A 20,349-nucleotide genomic window follows, 5' to 3' on the forward strand; every position below is an offset into this window, starting at 1 on the left:
GAATTCCATATTGGGATAGCACCCTGCCAATACTTAATAACCTGAGCCCAATAAAAGATGCCTTTTTGATGAAGGACCTATAGAAGTTGTTGAGGAAAATGTGAAACTTCATCTCCACCAATAAATGGATTGATACCAATAAGAATGTTGTTCCCCGACTGAAATTTCCATATGAAATTTTTGAAAAAGAAAACTTGGATCTTAAGAAAACTCCTCCATATAGCGGATCCCCAAGCAGGTCCAAATGAACCGAGCCTGTACCAGAAAGAAAAGTCTCAGTTCCCCAAGTATTTTAAATTGACTGCCTTACTCCACAAACTATCGCCAAAAACAACTTTCCATAAGGATTTGCACAGCAGGGCCATACCAAAAGTTCAAAGATTCATTATACCCCAACCTCCCATCTTCTTTGGGAGGGTAAGGTAGGAGATCTTTGCCAGGTGATATTTTCTTTTTTCATTACATCCCCCCCAAATGAAGAAAGCCATCATTTTATTTAATTTTTGAATGATATTGGCAGGAATGTAAAATAGGTGCGCCCAGTAGACTAAAAGCTGGGCGAGAACCGATTGCGATAGAATCCTTCTGCCAGCCAAAGAGAGACATTTACACTCCCATCCTGCGATCCTTTTATAAAATTTGTTGAGAATCCAAGACCAATCTGACAAAGTATAACCAATTGGCTTCAAGTGAAAGTCCAAATATTTCATACCCCCATAGATAGATTTGGCTTGTATATTGAAGAGTTGTGTGAGAAAATCCATATCTGTCATATTAATCTCCCCATGGTAAAAAGATGATTTCCCTTCATTAATACACAGACCTGTAGCCCTTTGAAAATAAAATAATATTATGTGCAAATAAATCCAGGTTTGTCTACATAGTGTGGCAAATATCAGAATGTCATCAACGAATAGATTATGAGAAAAATTGCTGCCCCTGTTGATAGTGAGAGGACGACAATGACCTTCAATAATAGCTCTTTTGATATGAAGGCTAAGAGAATCCATAACCAGAATGAAAAGTAGGGGCGAGAGGGAGCATCCCTGTCAGAGCCCCCTACCAACAATGAAAAAGGCAGATGGAATACCATTTACAAGAACAACATAATTGACATTTTCAACGCAGGCCATAATCCAATTTGTGCATTGACTATTGAGCCCTATTTTGATAAGGAGGCATCTCAAAAAGCCCCAATCAAGACAGTCATATGTTTTTTTTAGGTCGATTTTGAGAATGGCCGCCTCAATATTCTTGGAGTGAATGGAATGAAGACATTCTTGAGTAATGGAAACCACATTCAAAATATTCCTTCCTACTAAGAAACCATGCTGTTCATTGGACAGAAAATTAGACAGAGTGTTTCGGATTCTTCTTGCAATGATTTTATATATGGTGTTACATAGGGAAATAGGTCTATAATTAGCAAAGGAAAGAGAGTCCTTCTTCTTAGGAATCAAAGCAATGAAAGTAGATGATATAACATGATTTATATTGCCACTTATTGAGGGGACTAGAATAAGTGGCAATATAAATCATGTTATATCATCTACTTTCATTGCTTTGATTCCTAAGAAGAAGGACTCTCTTTCCTTTGCTAATTATAGACCTATTTCCTATGTAACCCGGACACTTGTCTTTCTTAAAAGATTTCATAACGGACAAAAGTTCATCCTCTGTGACAACAACATATAGACTGTGATTTTGATCGGAATCAAACATGGTGGGGTAAGGCTCAATACCCCATATAATATCATCCATCCCAATGTCCCTGTCCTTTTTGTATTGATTTTGAAAATATTTAACAACTTCCTTAGAGATGTCATCATGTGAGTTCAGAATAAAACCCTCCTCATTCTTGATTTCCCATATAGCGTTTGATTCCCATCTTTTGTTAGCAAAACGATGGAAAAATTTGGTATTCTTGTCGCCTTCCTTTAACCAAATGGCCCGGCTTTTAAGTCTCCAAGACACCTCCTCAATGGCCAAAAGAGCCTGTTTCTTTTTTTCCAATTCCCATATCCAAGATCGGACTTTCCATGAGATATTATGGTCAGTGAATAAACTAAAAATGCTTTGAAGTTCCTTATATATTTCTTGAAGCTCAATCATGTTTGACCGTTTCTTATATGCTTGTCATTCTTTTACCTTTTTTCTAAGTTGAGACAAACGGTCTAACAATGAACCAGACTAAGAATGTGAAATACATGGGGAAAAAGACATCCAAGAGTTCTGGACCATATTGATGAAATCTTCATCCTCAAGCCAAATCCTGTTAAATTTGAACGGGTATTCCTTCCGGTGGGACTTAGACGACCAGTGCAAAGAAAATCGGCCAATGGTCAGAAATAAAACAAGGGAGAATACTAGAAATGGGGAAACCAATACTTTCTATTAGTCTGTCATGCATGATGAAGCGATCTAGTCTTTTGGCTATGTAAGTTTCCTGTCATGCATGATGAAGCGATCTAGTCTTTTGGCTATGTAAGTTTCCCCAGACCTTTCGTTGTCCCATGTAGGAGCTAAAGTACCCATTCGTTTTCGAAGCTTTGATAATTAAATATAGGGCCCGCTTCCCTGCAAATTTGGTCCCGTGCTAGAGTTTGTCTGAGAACAATTTTACTTTGAAATAAATGCCTTGTAGGATTCAACTACAACATAAGTTCCAACTGGGGACACTGTGCGAGACAGCGAGAACTGCAGACCAAGTGCCTTGCTGGGCTATGGAGTCAATTCTGAAATTGCAGGACTCTGAAAACTCTGAAGTCTGAAAACCTTATTTTTTGGACATCTGATCCTTATTCATAAACTGAAAAATTGAAATAAAAACCTTGGGAGCTGAAAACTAAATTCTCACCAAATGAGCTTATTTATGTACAGTATAAGCAAATTTCCAGACTAGCCATATGAGTAATTTCGCGAAAGACTAAATCTCTTTTGTGCAACTAACGAAAGAAACCCACAAAAAACATGAAATGGGCCGTAAAAACTTCTTTAGCATATCATACTTACAAACTCATAGCGGTGGTATTCCGAAATATGTATTTTTTTGGAAACTTTGAAAGATTGGACTCCATCAAATTTGCTATTGGATCTTCAAAATAAAATTGTGTGTTGACATAAAAGATATGTCTGCCTTTGCATGAACTCCAATTCACTGGATAAAACACTGTTTTGTTTGGTATTCATTTTATGCTTGCAAGAATTCAAGCTTAAATGAAAAATTAGAAGATCCTTCTTTACAAGGATAGTGTTCTTCCTGTAATGAAAACCTTCAACAAAAATGTGAATCCCCAAAAGGTATTGTCATTATAAACAAATAAGTATTGCTGCTCTAACATATCTACAACAACCTATTTTGGAACAACAATGTCTTATTCAACAAATTTATCATCATCATCATGCACAACAAAATCAAAATCTTGATTGTAACCCTAATTTTTTTTACGCAAACTTCAGTAGGCTGATAGCAAGGCTGACTTGACTAGGCATTTTTTGGAGGTATAGTAATGGGGATATCATTTTTCTCCTTGGAATTAGTGAATGAAATTATCCCAAGATCAATAATGCAAGAAGAAGATTAATCTTACTTTTTCAATGGAGAAAAACAGGAAATAATATTTTTGATACTTAGAGGAAACTAGATGAGATAGCTGATAAAAAAGAATGTAAATTCTTTGAAAAACCTCAACATCTGATACTTAGTCTTGTTAGGATATTCCGACACATAGGAAATAGTTAAGTACAACTTGGTCTAGTATAGAGTTAGGTATAGAGTTAGGTAAAGTGTGTTTCTTTACCTTGTACATTTTGTAACTTACAATCCGACGGTCACGATATGTAGTGATCCAACGGTTCATTCTCTCCTCGGTATTACCGACACTTGATCCGTGGCTTAACACCCGATTGGTCCATGATTTCTATTTAAAGCGCATGGAGGGTCATTTGTAGGGTAATCCGTCTATGAGAGAAGCATATGTAAATTTTCATTCTTTTATTAATAAATTGCCTGAAGTGGCCGCGTTGGCTCAGGCCGTGGACTATTTCCCACTTTGAGGGTTTTAACCACGTCAAAATACTGGTGTATTGATCTGTGATCTGTTTGTGAGCGGTGTCCTTTGGTGTTCTGTCTAAGGAACTTACCCTGTAAATTCCTACATGGTATCAGAGCTATTTGAGGGCCGCGTCCATTGGTGATCCAAATCTGAAGCCGGTAGAACTGCATCCGACTGCCGTTTCCTAGATCTACTGTTTCTGACTGCTTTTAGGCTGAGAGGACTGCTTTGTTGTGTTGGGAGCATCTATTCCAGTGAGGAACCCCTTTCGTTTCATGCGAAAAGGTTTCCGGTAGCCCTAGCTGCGTCATTTTTAAGATCTGGAGGTATACAATGTTTATTTGCAGTTTACAGTTATTTTCTCTCTGTTTATTTCGGTTTCGGTTTATTTAGCCTTTTTTATTACCGGATCTATACCTTTCATTTCTACGTATGCTCTTTGCCCTGCGACTCTGTGCGATTTGGGTAAATCAGAAACATAAAGGAATGATTTCTCTCATGTGTATGCTCTTTTCCACTACGCCTTAGTGTGATCTGGGAAAATCAGAAACATTGAGGAAAATATTTAGTTTCCGGCTAAAGCTAACTTTGAGCCGTAAGGTTCATTTTTGAAAATATATAGTTTTTCGGCTAAAGCTAACCTCGAGCCGCAAGGTTCATTTTTTTTTTGTATGTCCGTGTTGGGTTTTGTGTTTTTTGTTTTGTAGGGAAAAAGAGCCTTCTCAAAGCAAGCACGCAACCCAAAGCATCAACCCCCTCTCTCTCTTTTTCTTTCTCTCTCTCTCTCTCTCTCTCTCTCTCTCTCAAACTTTTTGTATAGCTCACTTGGTGCAAAGCTAATTTATGAGAGTAGAGGTCTTGGGTTCAAGTCTCCATTTTTTGGGGGCGTATTTTTTCATTTCCGCACATTCCCGCACTTCGTCGGCGACTTCATCAATTTTTTTTTCAAAAAGCCATAACTTCTTCATTCGGAAGCCGTTTTCAGAACCGTTTTTTTTGAAACGGCCTAATTTTTTAAGATCTTTCCATTGGTACACTTAGTTTCAACATCTACAGCTTCAGTTTCTGTTAAAAATGGAAAGTCAATGCCAAGTCATTCTTGATAGCACTAACTACTTCCAATGGTGGTCCTATATTGTGGATTTACTTAGAAGTAAAGGTCTTTACAAAATAGCCACAGGCCAAGAGACCAAACCGAAAGATGAAGATAAGGCAGCTAAATGGGAAAATAGGCAAGACCAAGCACATGGGTTGATAGTGATGTCTATTTCTCCAGATCTTAGATTCCATATTGCAGAACTTGATACTCCTGATGAAGCAATGAAACAGATTATTAAAGTCTTTGGAATTAAAAATGAACTTAAAGCCCATCAACTTGAAAATGAATTGCTTACATTGGACCCCAATAATTTTTCTTGCATTGAAGATTTTTTGTCCAAGTTCAAGACCCTTAGACTTCTCTTGGAAGGTGTTAAGGTTAAGAAAGAAGATAGTAGCCTTATCTACTCCATTCTTACTAAGTTGGGACCAGCCTATTTTGTGTTTGTTTTCACCTTCCATTCTACAAGAAAAGCCTTCATTTCTCAAGGACAAACCTACAAGTCCCCTTCCTTTGATTCCTTTTGTGATTCTTTAATAAGAGAACAAGAAAAATTCTTACACCTTGGTCTTCTTCATCTTGGAAACTCTTCTAAGAAAGCGTTAGACGCCCAGCAGCAACCAAATTCAAAGAATCCTAAGAAGTCGTATCCTAAAAGGAATGGTCCTAAACCAAACAAGGGTCCTAAGCAATTTCCGCCTCAAAATGAAAAATCATTTCAACAAAATGATAAGACAAATAAAAACAAATGGAAGAAGACTGATAGACATTGAAACTTTTGTAATCGAGATGGCCACTTAGAATCCAAATGCTTTAAGAAGATGGAAGCCTTGGAAGCAGCAATGAAGAAGCATAACATCCATTTGGAGCAATCTTCAACTTCAACTTCATCTTCAGGAATGGCACTTTCTGCATGTGGTTGTCAAGCATCTCGGTCTGGCTATGCACTAAATGTATCTTCTTCTTCTCATTCTCATGAGTGGCTCATTGATTCTGGAGCTTCTTATCACATGGCCAAAAACAAAGCCATGTTTTCTTCTCTAAATGATTGTAACACCAAAAATATATATGTTGGTGATGATAGATCTTTTAGTGTTGTAGGGACTGGAACTGTTCATCTAGACAATGGTCAGTTGAATGATGTATTATGTGTTCCAACCTTATCCTGCAACCTTCTATTTGTATATCAGATAACCCATTCAGGTGAAGGTAAAATCGTTGAATTTTCACCTCACGATGTTGTAATTAAGGACCTAAGAGATCCTAGACAGATTTTAGCTACTGGCATTGCTGATGATTCTACAAGGTTGTATAAGTTTCACAACTTTGGTTCATCAAATCTTCCCTCGGTATTTGTTGCTCATAATGATGAAGTGAGCAAACTTTGGCATGAGCGATTTGGTCATTTAAACTATCGCTCTCTTCAGAATCTATGTAAAGAAAATATGGTGACAGATCTTCCAATGGTATCTTGCAGAGATGGTGTTTGTTCCAGATGTGTACTCGGAAAACATCATCGGAAAAGTTTTGAAAAACGTGCCTCTTGGCACGCCTCAGCCCCTTTACAGCTCGTGCATAGTGATTTATATGGTCCACTTCCAATTGCTTCATTCTCTAGCTACAAGTATTTCTTAACTTTCATTGATGATTTCTCCAAACGCACTTGGGTATACTTCTTAAAACTCAAGAGTGAAGTATTTAACATGTTCTTGGCCTTTAAGGCCTTTGTTGGAAAACAATCTGGACATCAAATTCTTAAGCTAAGATTTGATAATGGCAGAGAATATGTTAAAAACACATTCATCAACTTTTGCACTGAGAATGGAATTCAATTGCAACATATTGTTCCATATACTCCACAACAAAATGGTGTAGCTGAAAGGAAGAATCGCACTTTAAAGGAAATGGCTAATTGTATGCTTCAATCTAAAGGACTTAGTCTTAATTATTGGGCAGAAGCAATTAACTGTGAAAATTACATAATAAATCGCACTCCTACTAAGGTTTTAAAGAATATCACTCCAGAAGAAGCATGGAGCTCAATCAAACCAGATGTAAGTCACTTTCGTGTTTTTGGAAGTGAAGCATGGGCCCATATTCCAGATGATAAACATAAAGCTTTAGAACCTAAGAGTGAAAAATGTATTTTTGTTGGATATTCTGAAGATGTCAAAGGATATAGACTTATTCCACTTAAGTCCAAACATGTTATCATTAGAAGAGATGTAAAGTTTGCTGAAAATATATCGGCCTGCGAGCCTAGTTCGGCGGATGTGCCACCTCTCCCTATCTCTTCTACTTTTGAAAATATTTCTTCTTCAAATGATGAAAGCGAGGATGAAAATCCTCCCCCACCTTCTCAGGATCCTCCTTCAGCTCCTCAGCTTCCAAAATGGGTCCGTGCTACTCGGGATGCAGCAGGTGATCTTGCCGGTGATCCTACAGATCAGCGACGTACACGTTCTCAGTTCGAGAGAGCCTCTTCTTTACTGGCTCAAGCTTCAGTGAATTATGATCTTGACACCTTTGCAGAAGCTTCAGGCTATCCAGATTGGGAAGCAGCTATGAATGAAGAATATCATTCATTATTGGCAAATGATACATGGGATCTTGTTCCTCTACCAAAGGGACGAAAACTTGTTAGATGCAAATGGGTTTACAGAACCAAGTATGGACCAAATGGGAAAGTTGATAAACATAAAGCTCGTCTTGTTGCTAAGGGTTTTTCACAAGTTGAAGGCATTGACTATACTGAAACCTTCTCCCCTGTTGCCAAAATGAACTCTATCCGCCTTGTTCTTTCCCTTGCTGCCTCTTTCAAATGGGAAGTCCATCAGATGGATGTTAAATCCGCCTTCTTGCATGGGGACTTGCATGAAGAAATCTATATGGAACAACCTATTGGCTTTATAAAAACAGACTCCAGCCTTGTATGTCGGCTTAAGAAATCCCTTTATGGTCTCAAGCAAGCTCCTCGAGCTTGGTATGCCAAAATGGATAACTTTCTTTTAGAATCTAGCTTCTCTAGGTGTCATTCTGACAATACTATCTACACCAAGCAAGTGGGCAAGTCCCTTATTATTCTTGTTCTTTATGTTGATGATCTTATCCTGACTGGTAGTGATCCCAATCTTATAAACCATGTGAAGTCTAGCCTTAAAAGGAAGTTTGAAATGACAGACTTAGGACACTTACATTATTTTCTCGGTCTTCAAGTCTTGCAATCCAAGGAAGGTATTTCCCTTTCTCAGTCCAAGTATGCCTGTGATATTCTACGCCACTTTCACATGGAAGACTGTAAGCCAACCCCTTCTCCCTTTCAGTCTGGAGTCAAACTTTCAGTCACTTGTACTTCTCCCGAAGTTGATGCTACCTTATACCGTCAACTTGTGGGAAAACTTTTGTATCTAACCCATACTCGTCCTGACCTTTCCTTCGCTGTTGGCCTTGTTGCTCGGTTTATGCAAAACCCACGTGAAAGTCATTGGAAAGCAGCTAAAAGAATACTTCGTTATGTTCGAGGTATAGTTTAGTTTGGGATTCATTACAGTGCCAAAGCAGCTCTTCTATTGGTTGGTTTCACTGATTCCGATTGGGCTGGTGACCCTGATGATCGGAAGTCTACTGCAGGTTATGTGTTCACTCTTGGTTCAGGACCTATTACATGGGCTTGCAAGAAACAAGGTGCCATTTCTCTTTCTTCAGCAGAAGCAGAGTATCGTGGTGTCGTAGAAGCTAGTAAGGAAGCCTTGTGGCTTCGTCAGATCCTGTCAAAGTTTGGCTTTCAGCAGCAGCATCCGACTACACTTTGGTGTGATAATCAAAGTGCCATTCAGCTATGCAAAGATCCAGTCCAACATCAGCGCAGCAAAGACATTGAACTGCGCATGCACTTCATCAGAAAGCTCATTCATGACCATGTTCTTGAAGTGCAATATTGTTCAACAGATGATCAAGTTGCAGACATCTTTACAAAGGCTCTCACAGAGGCGAAGTTCACTAAACTTCGATTTATGGTTGGAGTTCAGGAAGTTGTCACTAAGGGGGGGTAGGCTCTAGTGCCTCCTTCCTTCTCCTATTATGTCATATTTGTAAATCCTTCAATCCTATCCCAAGTTGTTCTTAAGGGGGGATGTTAGGATATTCCGACACATAGGAAATAGTTAAGTACAACTTGGTCTAGTATAGAGTTATGTATAGAGTTAGGTAAAGTGTGTTTCTTTACCTTGTACATTTTGTAACTTACAATCCGACGGTCACGATATGTAGTGATCCGACGGTTCATTCTCTCCTCGGTATTACCGACACTTGATCCATGGCTTAACACTCGATTGGTCCATGATTTCTATTTAAAGCGCATGGAGGGTCATTTGTAGGGTAATCTGTCTATGAGAGAAGCATATGTAAATTTTCATTCTTTTATTAATAAATTGCTTGAAGTGGCCGCGTTGGCTCAGGCCATGGACTGTTTCCCTCTTTGAGGGTTTTAACCACGTCAAAACACTGGTGTATTGATCTGTGATCTGTTTGTGAGCGGTGTCCTTTGGTGTTCTGTCTGAGGAACTTACCCTGTAAATTCCTACAAGTCTTTCCATGTCGCTCGATTTATCTTTCCAGTAAAATAATTTACAATGAAATTTCTAGATGAATAACTAACCACCAGTATTGAATGTCTAAATCATGGTTTCCATCAAAAAATAAACTTTAATACCCAGCAAAAGATATCTTCGTTCCTCCATTCCCGGGCAACAACGACAATTGATGTTGTACCCGGGAGACAACTTCTGGTTGCGAGATGTTAGTGCCCAGGCCATTCACAAAACTGTTTTAAAATTTTATAAATATTTGCCTGAGATAGAACACCCTTGAGTGAAATATTTGCTTAAATTTGAAGACAAATTCAATTGACCATACTGGCCTTTATTTCAATATCTGCATATTCTAAAATGTATAGCGGGAAGATGAAATACTTTAAAACAAATTTTATCACATTGGACCAGAGGATACAATGTTTACACCCTGAGAAGGCAATGGGGAATGAAACATTGAGAACAAAGGAGATAAAAGTGAAAAAGGCAATAGAGTTCTCTTTAGAGCTTTCTCTAAAACCAATACAAGTATTTTATGTCATCAATAAATCTGCATATTTTTCAAGAAATACATGTTGCAACTTACATTAACCTCATAATAAGAGTAACATAAATGAAAAAGAACACAAAGATAAAAACATTACATACTGCAATACAAAAAGGAAAAAAAAACTAGAATCATTCTGGTCTTCTTTATTTGATCTCCAAGGAAGATTTAATATTACACTTCTGTCCAAAATTTTTAGATCTTCAAAGAGTAATCATCGTTAGTGTACATTGATATGTTAACTCAACATAGAAGTAAAAACCTCAAAGTGAAGATTAATGAAAAGCCGTCGTATCCCTTGCAAATGTTTTGAAACCACACTGAGTATCCTTAATTCTTGAACTAGCATTAAGGTTCAAGCAGAAAAGAAAAATTTTCACTAAAATATTATAATACCACTTACTTTGTTGGAGCATGCTTCTGTATCATCCCTTGGAAGAACTAGCAAAATCTCTGGAATGGTTTGCAATTTTTTTAATCTGTTCGTGTGAAGTCAATTGGGATAGCTCTGCAAAAAACCCATGTCGCGGTTTTTTGAATTTCGTCTCTATTTGTTTGGAACATGCATTTGAAATCTGCTGTCTGAATACCTCTACGTTCTTTTTATCATTGTAATAATGTTTACGCGTTTTCCCAATTTCTTCCGCTGCGACTTTTAAACTTTTTGTCTCCAAAATAACATAATAAAAATATGCATGGTGCCGTAAAATGGAGATAAAATCCTTACTCATATTTATATGTATTGCTAAGTGAAAATCACATCCGATGTTCTTTATGATGGAAGCTCTCACTAGGCATACTTTTGGAAGCAGATCTTAGTTTTTTTTGGTACAATATGGAATTTGTAAATCAGCCATTTAAAAATAATTTTTCTAACCAGCGACCAAAATGCTTGCTTCCCCACAAATTTGGTCCTGTGCTGGAGTTTGTCTGAGAAAAAGTTTACTTTGAAATTTAGGCCCTGCAGGATTCAACTACAGTAGGATATATAGTTCCAACAACTCCAACATATTTAGATGAAAGAAGGGCTTATTTAAATAATGCAAATGCCAATAATGCAATTCTGTTTGTTCTTAATCACTCTGAGCTAGTCAAGGCAATGCACTACAAATCTACCAAGGAGGTTTGGGATAAGCTCAAGAACAATTAAGTAGGAGATGCAAATGTAAAGAAATCTAAAACTTCAAACTCATAGAATGAGATTTCAAAGTTTAAAGATGAATGCAGATGAGAGTATTGCTTATTATTTCTTCAAAGTTAATGATGTGACTAACATGATGAGGGGGCTTAATGAGAAACTTGAGAATGATGTAGTTGTTAAGAAAGTATTGAGATATCTTCCTATGAGATTCAATGTTAATATCTATGCTATTGAATAGATCCAAGATATGAATGTTCTCACGATAGAAAAACTTCATGGAATTCTCACTGCTTAGGAAATTGGAATTGAAAAAGAGAAGTTAGAACTAAAGGAGGTTGTCTTCAAAGCCTCAAAGAAATATAAAGAACATCAAGATTGATCTAATTTCGAGTCAGATAAGGAGATGACTCAATTTGCGAAGAAGCTAAAGAGAGGATCAAACAAATATAAATGTACGCTGCCCTTTAAATGCTTTGATTGTGGTAGTTGGTCATTGGGCTTCAAAATGTCCTTACACTAAAGTTGAGAAGCAAGAGAGAAAAATAACAAAAAAATGGGCGTAAATCTCACAAATACCAGAAGGAAAAAACTCAAAGAAAGAAGAATTTCTATTCTAAAGAAGATAATAACTCTTCTGAAGCTAGCAATAAACAATCATTTGGTGAAGAGCATAATGAATGTTTTCATATGGCCTTAGATTTTGAATTGAAATTTAAATGCAATTCAAACTTTAAAGAAGCAAAAAAAGGTGTGGTTGATCTTGAAGCAAAGCTTATCAATATTCTAAATGAAATAAAGAAGACCGGGAAGAAGAACAAACAACTGAAGGAACAATTGTTGAGAGAAGAAGAAGGTATTTATCACTCTAATGATGAAACCTTTAATATTCACAAAGTGAAATTAGAAGAGGCAATTAGACTTAAAGAAATTTTGATACAATTATTGAAAGATAAATAAAAGAGCTATGACAAATTAGAATATGAGAATGAGCTTATTAAGCTAGAACTATCGAAGAAGAAAGAAAATAGAGAATCAAATGCATATGAAGGAGATGCTATCTCCTTGAAAACACAACTTGAATAAGCAAGGAGAAAAGTGGAAGTTCTTACAAGTTAGGTGACAAAATGGGAAAAGAACTGTCAGAAGCTAGAGGCAGAAGTTGTCTCCCTAAGAATATACTTGAAATCAAAAGCTAACATGGATATGAATCTCAAGATTGTTAAAGGTTCAAAGACTCTGAATGAAATTTTCAGTAATCAAAGATCGCCTACAATTAAAATAGGCTTGCAATAAACAGACCCTTAGCAGACCTTAAAAGGCGAGTAAAGCACCATGTTCTCAAGAAACAAAGCACCTCTAAGCTACACAAATGCACTCAAAGAGAATGCCAACAAAGACAAAGGATGAATTTACCAAAGTAACAACTAGAAAGGTGTTGATCATGTTAGATCCATGAATATCTCTCAACGCATATCTATGCACTAGCAACATAGATAACTAAAATTCAATAAATCCACTCCTATGCAACAACCACACAATCTTAGATACCTAAAGCTATCTATAGAAATTGTTACTCTTGTCATAACTTTGGGCATAAGACTGTTAACTTGAGAGCCAATAGGTTTGAACAAAAATGAATATATTAGATTTAATTATTTTCCAAATTCTAGATCTATGAACTTTAAGAATGGTGACCATGTCTTTGTGAATTAATTTCGATCATTGGATTCTAGTAATGACAATAAACATAGAGAGTGGAGAATTTTGCAAACATATATTTTAATATGTTGCAAGGATATATTAAAATGATAATATAGATATATATTTGTAGGAGTTCGAAAATGTATTTTTGGCTAAAAGTGAAAGTCTTTATAAAAGTATTTTGGTTATTATTAGATAGGAGAAACAAAAGAGGTTCTTGGATGACAAACCCAATATTCTTTGTAAAGAAAAAAATCGAACAAAAAGATATATATATAAGCGATCATGTCTTAGACACATTGAAAGGGCATTAGGGGGTCTAAGGAAATTTGTCTTTGTATACGATATTTTGGATGTGCGATTCTCTATAACATGTCTAGTTTTGACACTTGATTGCAATTTGTCACATGGCATAGGGAGTAATAGGGTGTTCAAATCAAATTGCTCATTACACTTTTGAAAATTGAAGAATAAATCATTCAAATGTACAAAGGTTAAAGTGTTAAATCCTTTCAAAGTTAAGTATGAAAGTAATCATTAAGGCCACCCTACCTCAAAATTCCAGATGGAGGTCAAAAGTCAAGTCATTCTCATTTTTAAATTATTGTAAAAATCACACTTTATGGTACATGATTAGTAGCACTCAACACCGTAAGGTGACATAATTCAAGCAAGAATGACACATGAGTATATAATCAAGTGAGTATAAAGAAGTGTGTCAAGAAAAAAAATGGGTAAGTAGGAAAGTGTCTACAAAACATAGTTTTGCAAGAGTAAAACCATGATATGCAAGATTAAATCAAAGTATCAAAGTACTTGAGTGGAATTTACATAACAAACAAATCAAAATTGGTTAAATGGTTGATAGAATACAATCAACAAATAATCTTCAAAGTGATCTAGATATAAAGGATCAATTGATTAATGTACTTAAGATAAAATTAAGAGAAGCAAGATCAATTTGATGAAATGCAATTTGTGACATAGAAGATTTCATCCGAACTCATTCAGACAATTGACATAAAGTTGTGGCATAAAGGAGCTAATAGAGGAGATTGATGCAACAAGTACACAAGGCCTTATCCAAAATCATGTTGCAATATGTAAGATGCATCTTATAATATGGAAAACCTAATGGAGATGATTTTTTAGTCAATTCATGAAAAAAATAGTGATTGTAGATGACTTAGAAGGACATAATGATGGTAGTAGTAAATTTGAAGATGTCAAAGAAAAACATCAAGAGCTTTCTATGATGGTTACCAAACCTTGGGAAGTAATTTCATTCAACAAAAATCGACATGGATTGGGATACACTAAAGAAAACAACTTTTATATTTAAAATTATTCCAAACCAATTTAGTTTGTGAGTGTGGGATTTCTTGATGTAGTTGAGAGTATTGATAAAAGGTGTTAACATTTACAAAGAGATTGTAATATGGAGAGAGAGTGTTTTGATCTCCATTCTTGTTTTTATTGTGTGAAGTCAAAACAACTATTTGAAAGGCGTCAAAATCATAATAAATCTAAGAAAATAATTCAATATATATGGATAAATTCATGGAAATGGAATCAAGAAGTAAAGAAGCTACATAATTCTTACTGTCTAGTCATGATAGAGATAAAGACACATTTACTTGAAGAAATTAATAAAACAAAATGTTTTCAACTAATCCTTTCAGAAAAAAAGATGGTGCCATCTACACTTTTAAGAGGGAAGGATAACTCTTTTACACCTTTAATGGGGGATTAAATTCATGAAGTAAAATTGGTTAGTTGTTTTCCAAAAGCCACCACATTATTCAAGTGACAATGGTTAGTGGAAAGTCAAGAACCACCAAATCAATTGATCATGGTTAGTGGTAAACTAGAAACCATTGATAATGTATCAACTGAAGATGATTAGTGGTAAATCAACAAAACTACCATATAAAGAATCCAAATCTCTAGCTTGGATTCTTTCAACTAACTTCTCACCTTGCACCTGATAGGGGGGAAATATCACATTTCAAGCTATAAGTTTTGAAGTATTGTCAATCAGATTTCAATCAAAATTTAATCAATAATTGAAAACTCTAGCACAACAATTGATCTCCTCAACAAAATGTCTATAAGAATTTCAACTATTCAACAGAAATGCTCTTACATAACAATTGGTCACTTTAATATATTTATATACTTGTGGTTTTCAATAAAATATTCATTGAAGCTTATACCAATAGTTTTAGATTGAAGATAAAAGCTATTGGTACAAGGGTTGTACAATTATTCATACTTGTGATTGGGGGTGGGGGGAATGTTAGAATGAGTTTTTAGACAATCACAAAGTTCAAGACCATATTGTATGAGTTGCAATCTTTATCTTGATGAGGTGCTATCATTATCCACTCATGAGTTTTTAGTGAGGCCTAGATATAGAAGATCTAAAAGATGGTCATTAACATGAGTGAGATAAGACAAAGAAAGTGAGAGAAAAGGTTTAATGTTGTTTTTTATCGACATTATATTATTCACATCGTATGAATTTATAATACGCCAATTTGACCTTCTAGAACTAGATCTCATTGAAAATTCATCAAGGGATCATGACAACAACTCATTAAGATAAGGATTACAACTCATGACAATATGGGCTTGGATTTTGTGATTGTCTAGGGACTTAGTTTAAAATTTCCCCCCTCAATCACAAATTTGATTAATTGTATAATACTTGTACAAATAACTATTGTCATATTCAATATGAAACTATTGCACTGAGCTTTAATGAAGATTTGCTTGAAAAATCTCCAGTATTTGAATATATGGAAGTGAACAATTATTATGTCTAAAACACTTTTGTTGAAAAATTGAAATGATTATATATTTTTGGTTGAGGAGACCAATTGTTACAATGGAATTCCCAACGGTTGATTGAATGCTTATTGAAATTTGACTGATATGAATTTGAATATTGAAGCTTGATATTTGATATTCTCCCCTATTAGGTGCAAGGTGAGAAGTTTTTCAATAGCTTCATTCTTGAAAGGGTCCAAACTGAGGCTTTGGATTCTTTAGGTAGTGGTTTTTTTAGTTGTCTACTAACCATTTTCCATGGAAATGAGTGGTTCCAATCTGTTTTGAATAATGTGGTGGTTTTTGGTTGACCACTAACCATTGTGCTTTGAATAATGTGGCAATTTTTGTTTACCACTAATTTTCTTTACTTTATCAATTTACCCCACCTTTAAAGGTGTAGGAGGGTTTTTATTTTTATTTTGTAATCATTGTGCTCCCCTCTTTAAGTGTGGAGAGTACCATCTTTGATTTTTTTTTTTGGTCTTTACCTCTATTCAAGTAGGTGGAAAGATAAATGTAGTTGTTTCGCTTATAATCCCATCTTCAATAATTTATTCATCACTTCAATATTTTTCATTCTATTTTTCTTTTCAACATTTTTTTTGAAATTGATTTGTCTCCCCACAATGAAGACAATGATGGAAATCAAAACACTGACTCCCCATGTGACCAAATCTTTGATAATGATGGCTTTTGTTTTCAAGATTTGTACATCTTCAAGAAATCCTGTGCTTACAAATTGAATTGGTTTGAAGTAATTTTGAATAAGCAAGTTGTTTCTTTTGTCATATTTCTAGCCATGTCAATTTTGGTGAATGATATTTCTACCCAAGGTCTCACAAACATTTTGGAAAGACAAGTTGGTTTTTATTTTGTTTCTTTACAATTGCTTTTGTTATAGCTATTGTTTCCATTTTGTGTTTCATTCATGATTTTCTTCATCAATTCAATGTATGATTCTATTAGGTTTTCTATATTATAGTGAGCATCAATTAAGTTGTATTATGTTTTGGGAATCACAAATTGCATCAATTTTTGTCATGATTTCATTTATATCACATGATGCATCAAATTGTTGGATAAGGTCCTCTGTATCACATGTTGTGTCACAACTTTTATAACCCTTTTGGATGAGTACAGATGAATCACAAATTGCAATAACTGTTTGGATGAGATCTTCTGTGTCACAAATTGCATTTATTTTTGCTATAGATTTTGCGTCAAGCATATCATCAAGTAGATTTTGTTTTTCTCTTAATTTTATTTGAAGTACATCAATCAATTGATCCTTCATATCTGGATCACTTTGAAGATTATTTGCTCGATGTAGTGTATCAACCATGTGACTAATTATGATTTATTTTATATGCAAGTTACACTCAAGTACTTTAGTTTGATCTTACAATTCAAGATTGAACTCTTGCAAATCCTTGATTTTCTAAGATGCGTTCTATGGATTCCTTCATCCCTTACTTATTTTTCACTTGACACATTCGCTTGAATAACTTTTTTATTTCAAGTTCACACGATTTTTATGTTATGTTATGGTGTTGGGTATAATTGATCATGCATCGTAAAGTGTGACTACAATGATCAAATTTTGACCTCCTTATTCAATTTCAAGCAGATCACAATTGATTTAATGATTTATTATTCAATCGTACAATGTAATGAGAAATTTAATGCTTAAAAGCATAATTGCATTTTATATTTTTCTAATGTTCAAGGCTCGACCCTAACCCCTTTATTAATGTAATATGACCAGAGGGCCCCATAAGAGTCATGACTAGTTAGTCTAGTAAATAAAGACCGTAAGTGGCCATCCACATTAATGATGATTGTAAATGGTTGACCCTCATTATAAAAAAAGAGACGAGCAATGTATTAATGTACTTGCATTTGGTTAATGGATATATAGCTAATAATAGATTCTTACCTCCTTTGGGCACACTATTGTGAGGCTCACACTAAGGTTAGGCCTATTGTCTTTGAGGAGCGATTGCTATGTAGTTAATAATTTACAATTTTCTTTATAAACAATGCTTTTGTTGTATCCAAAGTTAGTCTCACTCCACAGGTGGAAATATCCGGGGAAGATAAAAGGCCATGAGAGATAAAGAACACGAATAGAATGCTAGAGCTAAAGAAGGATGGTAGCTGAGAGAGAAGGAAACAAGGACATATGTAGATGAGATGGAAATGGAAAATAGTTAGTTTAGTTTAGGATGATGAATAAACAGGCCATAGCTAATAAATAAAGTGGTTAACTTGCATTATGCAAGGGACCAAGAGTAGTTAGGGTTTTGGATCTTATGAAACTATATATAGCTAGAGATAGTAAGGAAAGCCTTTCCTTGTGTTATGTAATTGAGCTCTATTCTATTGGAGGCTCCCCCTCGAAGAGGGAAGTGAATGTTAGGGTCCAACCCTAACCCCCTTATTTATGTAATAGGATCGAGTCATAGTTATAGTCAAGTAAAGAGTCAATAAAGCCTATATTAATAATTGTAAGTGGTTGACCCGCATTTAATGAAGGGACCACAGTTAGTTGCAAATGGGCCCTGGTATTAGATAGATGGTATTAATAAGAACAATGGTATTGCCCCATGGTATTGCATGTATGAATCCTATATAAAGGATAGAGACTCCCCTCGAGGAGCATCGTGTCTTATTTTGTAATTAAGCTAAGCTCTATTGGAGGTTTCCCCCTCGAAGAGGCAAGTGAACATTACTTTTTGAATAATAAAATACTTGCTGTTATTTCTCATTGTTCTATGTTTTGGGTATATTTCTTCGCATATTTGGTATTCTGGTATCGTCTTGCAGGTTAAGAGCATAACAAGTGTTATCAGAGCGCTTTCCATGGCTGGTGGGATCTCCAATTTTTAGCAATTTTTTTTTGGCTAGAGACGTGTTCCGGTGTCGTTAAACCACGAGATCTGTCGTTGAGCACAAAAACCTGTGGATTTGGGGAGGCATGCACGCAGGAAATACAAGAGGTGGTCACGCTTGTTGGACTCCCTTGTAACCCTTGTGGGTACTCCTTCAAGTAGTAGCGCATTAGACAGAACCACGCACAGACTGTCTTCCAAGTACCCTCTGGGTATATCGGAAGCCCCCTAGGCTCCCTTGAAACCTCACCATAGATAAACCGTCGGCTGTCTTGCTACTACAGTACACTGAGAACAACACTCGGGGAGATTAATCGCGCATACGATAGGGTAGTCGGGTTGTACAGCTAAGGGTACGGTTGATCCTCCTTGATTAGTGCCCTGGAAGATTGGGCTGAGTACTACTGTCACACCCTTATGTATATTGCGGTCTGTAGCACCTGACACTCCTGGAGACCATAGTTCCCTTCTCTATCTTTGGATCACGCATCATCTTTGCCAGATCAGATCTCGCAGGAGGGGTTCTGTCGCAGCAGCAACAATTAGTTTCGCCATTCAGATCCATCAGATCCATTAGATCCGCCATCCAGATCTAGCAGTTTGGGCTCTGTAGCCGTCACAACAATCAGTTCCACCATTCAGATCTGACTAGAGCTCAAGCTATGGCCCATGAGAGGATCAACACCCTTGAATCAAAATTGAACGAAGTACTGCAGTCGCTGAAGAACTTAAATGAAACACTCTCAAAGGGAAAAAAGGAGGAATGCACGGAGGCATATATTGTCAATGAAAACAGTGAGGGCAAGTCCAGCGAGTCTCTTCACCTATTTGGCACCCACCAACAATCCTAGATGCGACCACCCAAGCTGGACATGTATAAATTTGATGGTTCTCACCCGACCACATGGATAGCACAAATGGAGTAATATTTCACACTGAATCACATCATGGATGATGCAGCTTAGCTTAGTGTGGGTAGCATGTATTTGGACAATGAACGATGGCAATGGTGGCAGTGGCATCAACGTTGCTATGGAAGGTCCTTGACTTGGCAGACATTTGAAAAAGCTCTTACGGATCGCTTTGACCATGAATCTAACTTTTTGGGTCGTCTCACTAAGCTCCAACAGACAGGAACATTGAACGAATATATTACAGCCTTTGAAGCCTTAGCTTTCCGCACAGGAGGTCTACATGACGAGTTCTACTTGGAATGTTTTTTTAGTGGTCTCAAAGAAGCCATACAAGCCCACATCTGACTGCAACACCCTATGTCATGGCTGCATGCTTGCAGGATAGCTCGTGAAGTAGAACGTGCATTAGCAGCCCAGTCCAATCGCCTAAATTTCATAGCCAAGGGTCGCCCCACCCAGGCTCAAAGCACTACCCAAACACTCAAGGTTCAAAAGGTGTCACTAGTAGAAATGGCGGAAAGAAGAAAGCAAGGATTGTGTTACTATTATGATGAGAAATACTCCCCCAAGCATAAAT

The 20,349-nt window shown here is 36.2% G+C and overlaps 1 protein-coding gene across 10 annotated transcripts in view; it reads right to left on the bottom strand.

Annotated features, from left to right (window-relative positions):
• The window catches only part of LOC149178811 (boron transporter 1-like), a 30,143-nt gene extending 18,929 nt beyond the window's left edge, over nucleotides 1-11,214 (bottom strand). For 6 of the 10 annotated variants that reach the window (XR_016258231.1, XR_016258228.1, XR_016258230.1 and 3 more), the window contains exon 1: nucleotides 10,694-11,214. Coding sequence is in view for 2 of the 10 variants with exons in the window: in XM_089420440.1 (XP_089276566.1) it covers nucleotides 10,694-10,706 (13 nt within the window). In the remaining 8 variants the exon portion in view is untranslated. The remainder of the gene's footprint in view (nucleotides 1-10,693) is intronic. The other 4 variants (XR_016258227.1, XR_016258223.1, XR_016258225.1 and 1 more) reach the window with 4 other exon arrangements.
• Nucleotides 11,215-20,349: the final 9,135 nt, after the last annotated feature.

This window comes from Pinus tabuliformis, chromosome 4_1 (genome assembly GCF_031772625.1).
Source record: "Pinus tabuliformis cultivar Carrire ecotype Pingquan chromosome 4_1, CPIR1, whole genome shotgun sequence".
In the NCBI taxonomy this organism is placed as follows: domain Eukaryota; kingdom Viridiplantae; phylum Streptophyta; class Pinopsida; order Pinales; family Pinaceae; genus Pinus; species Pinus tabuliformis.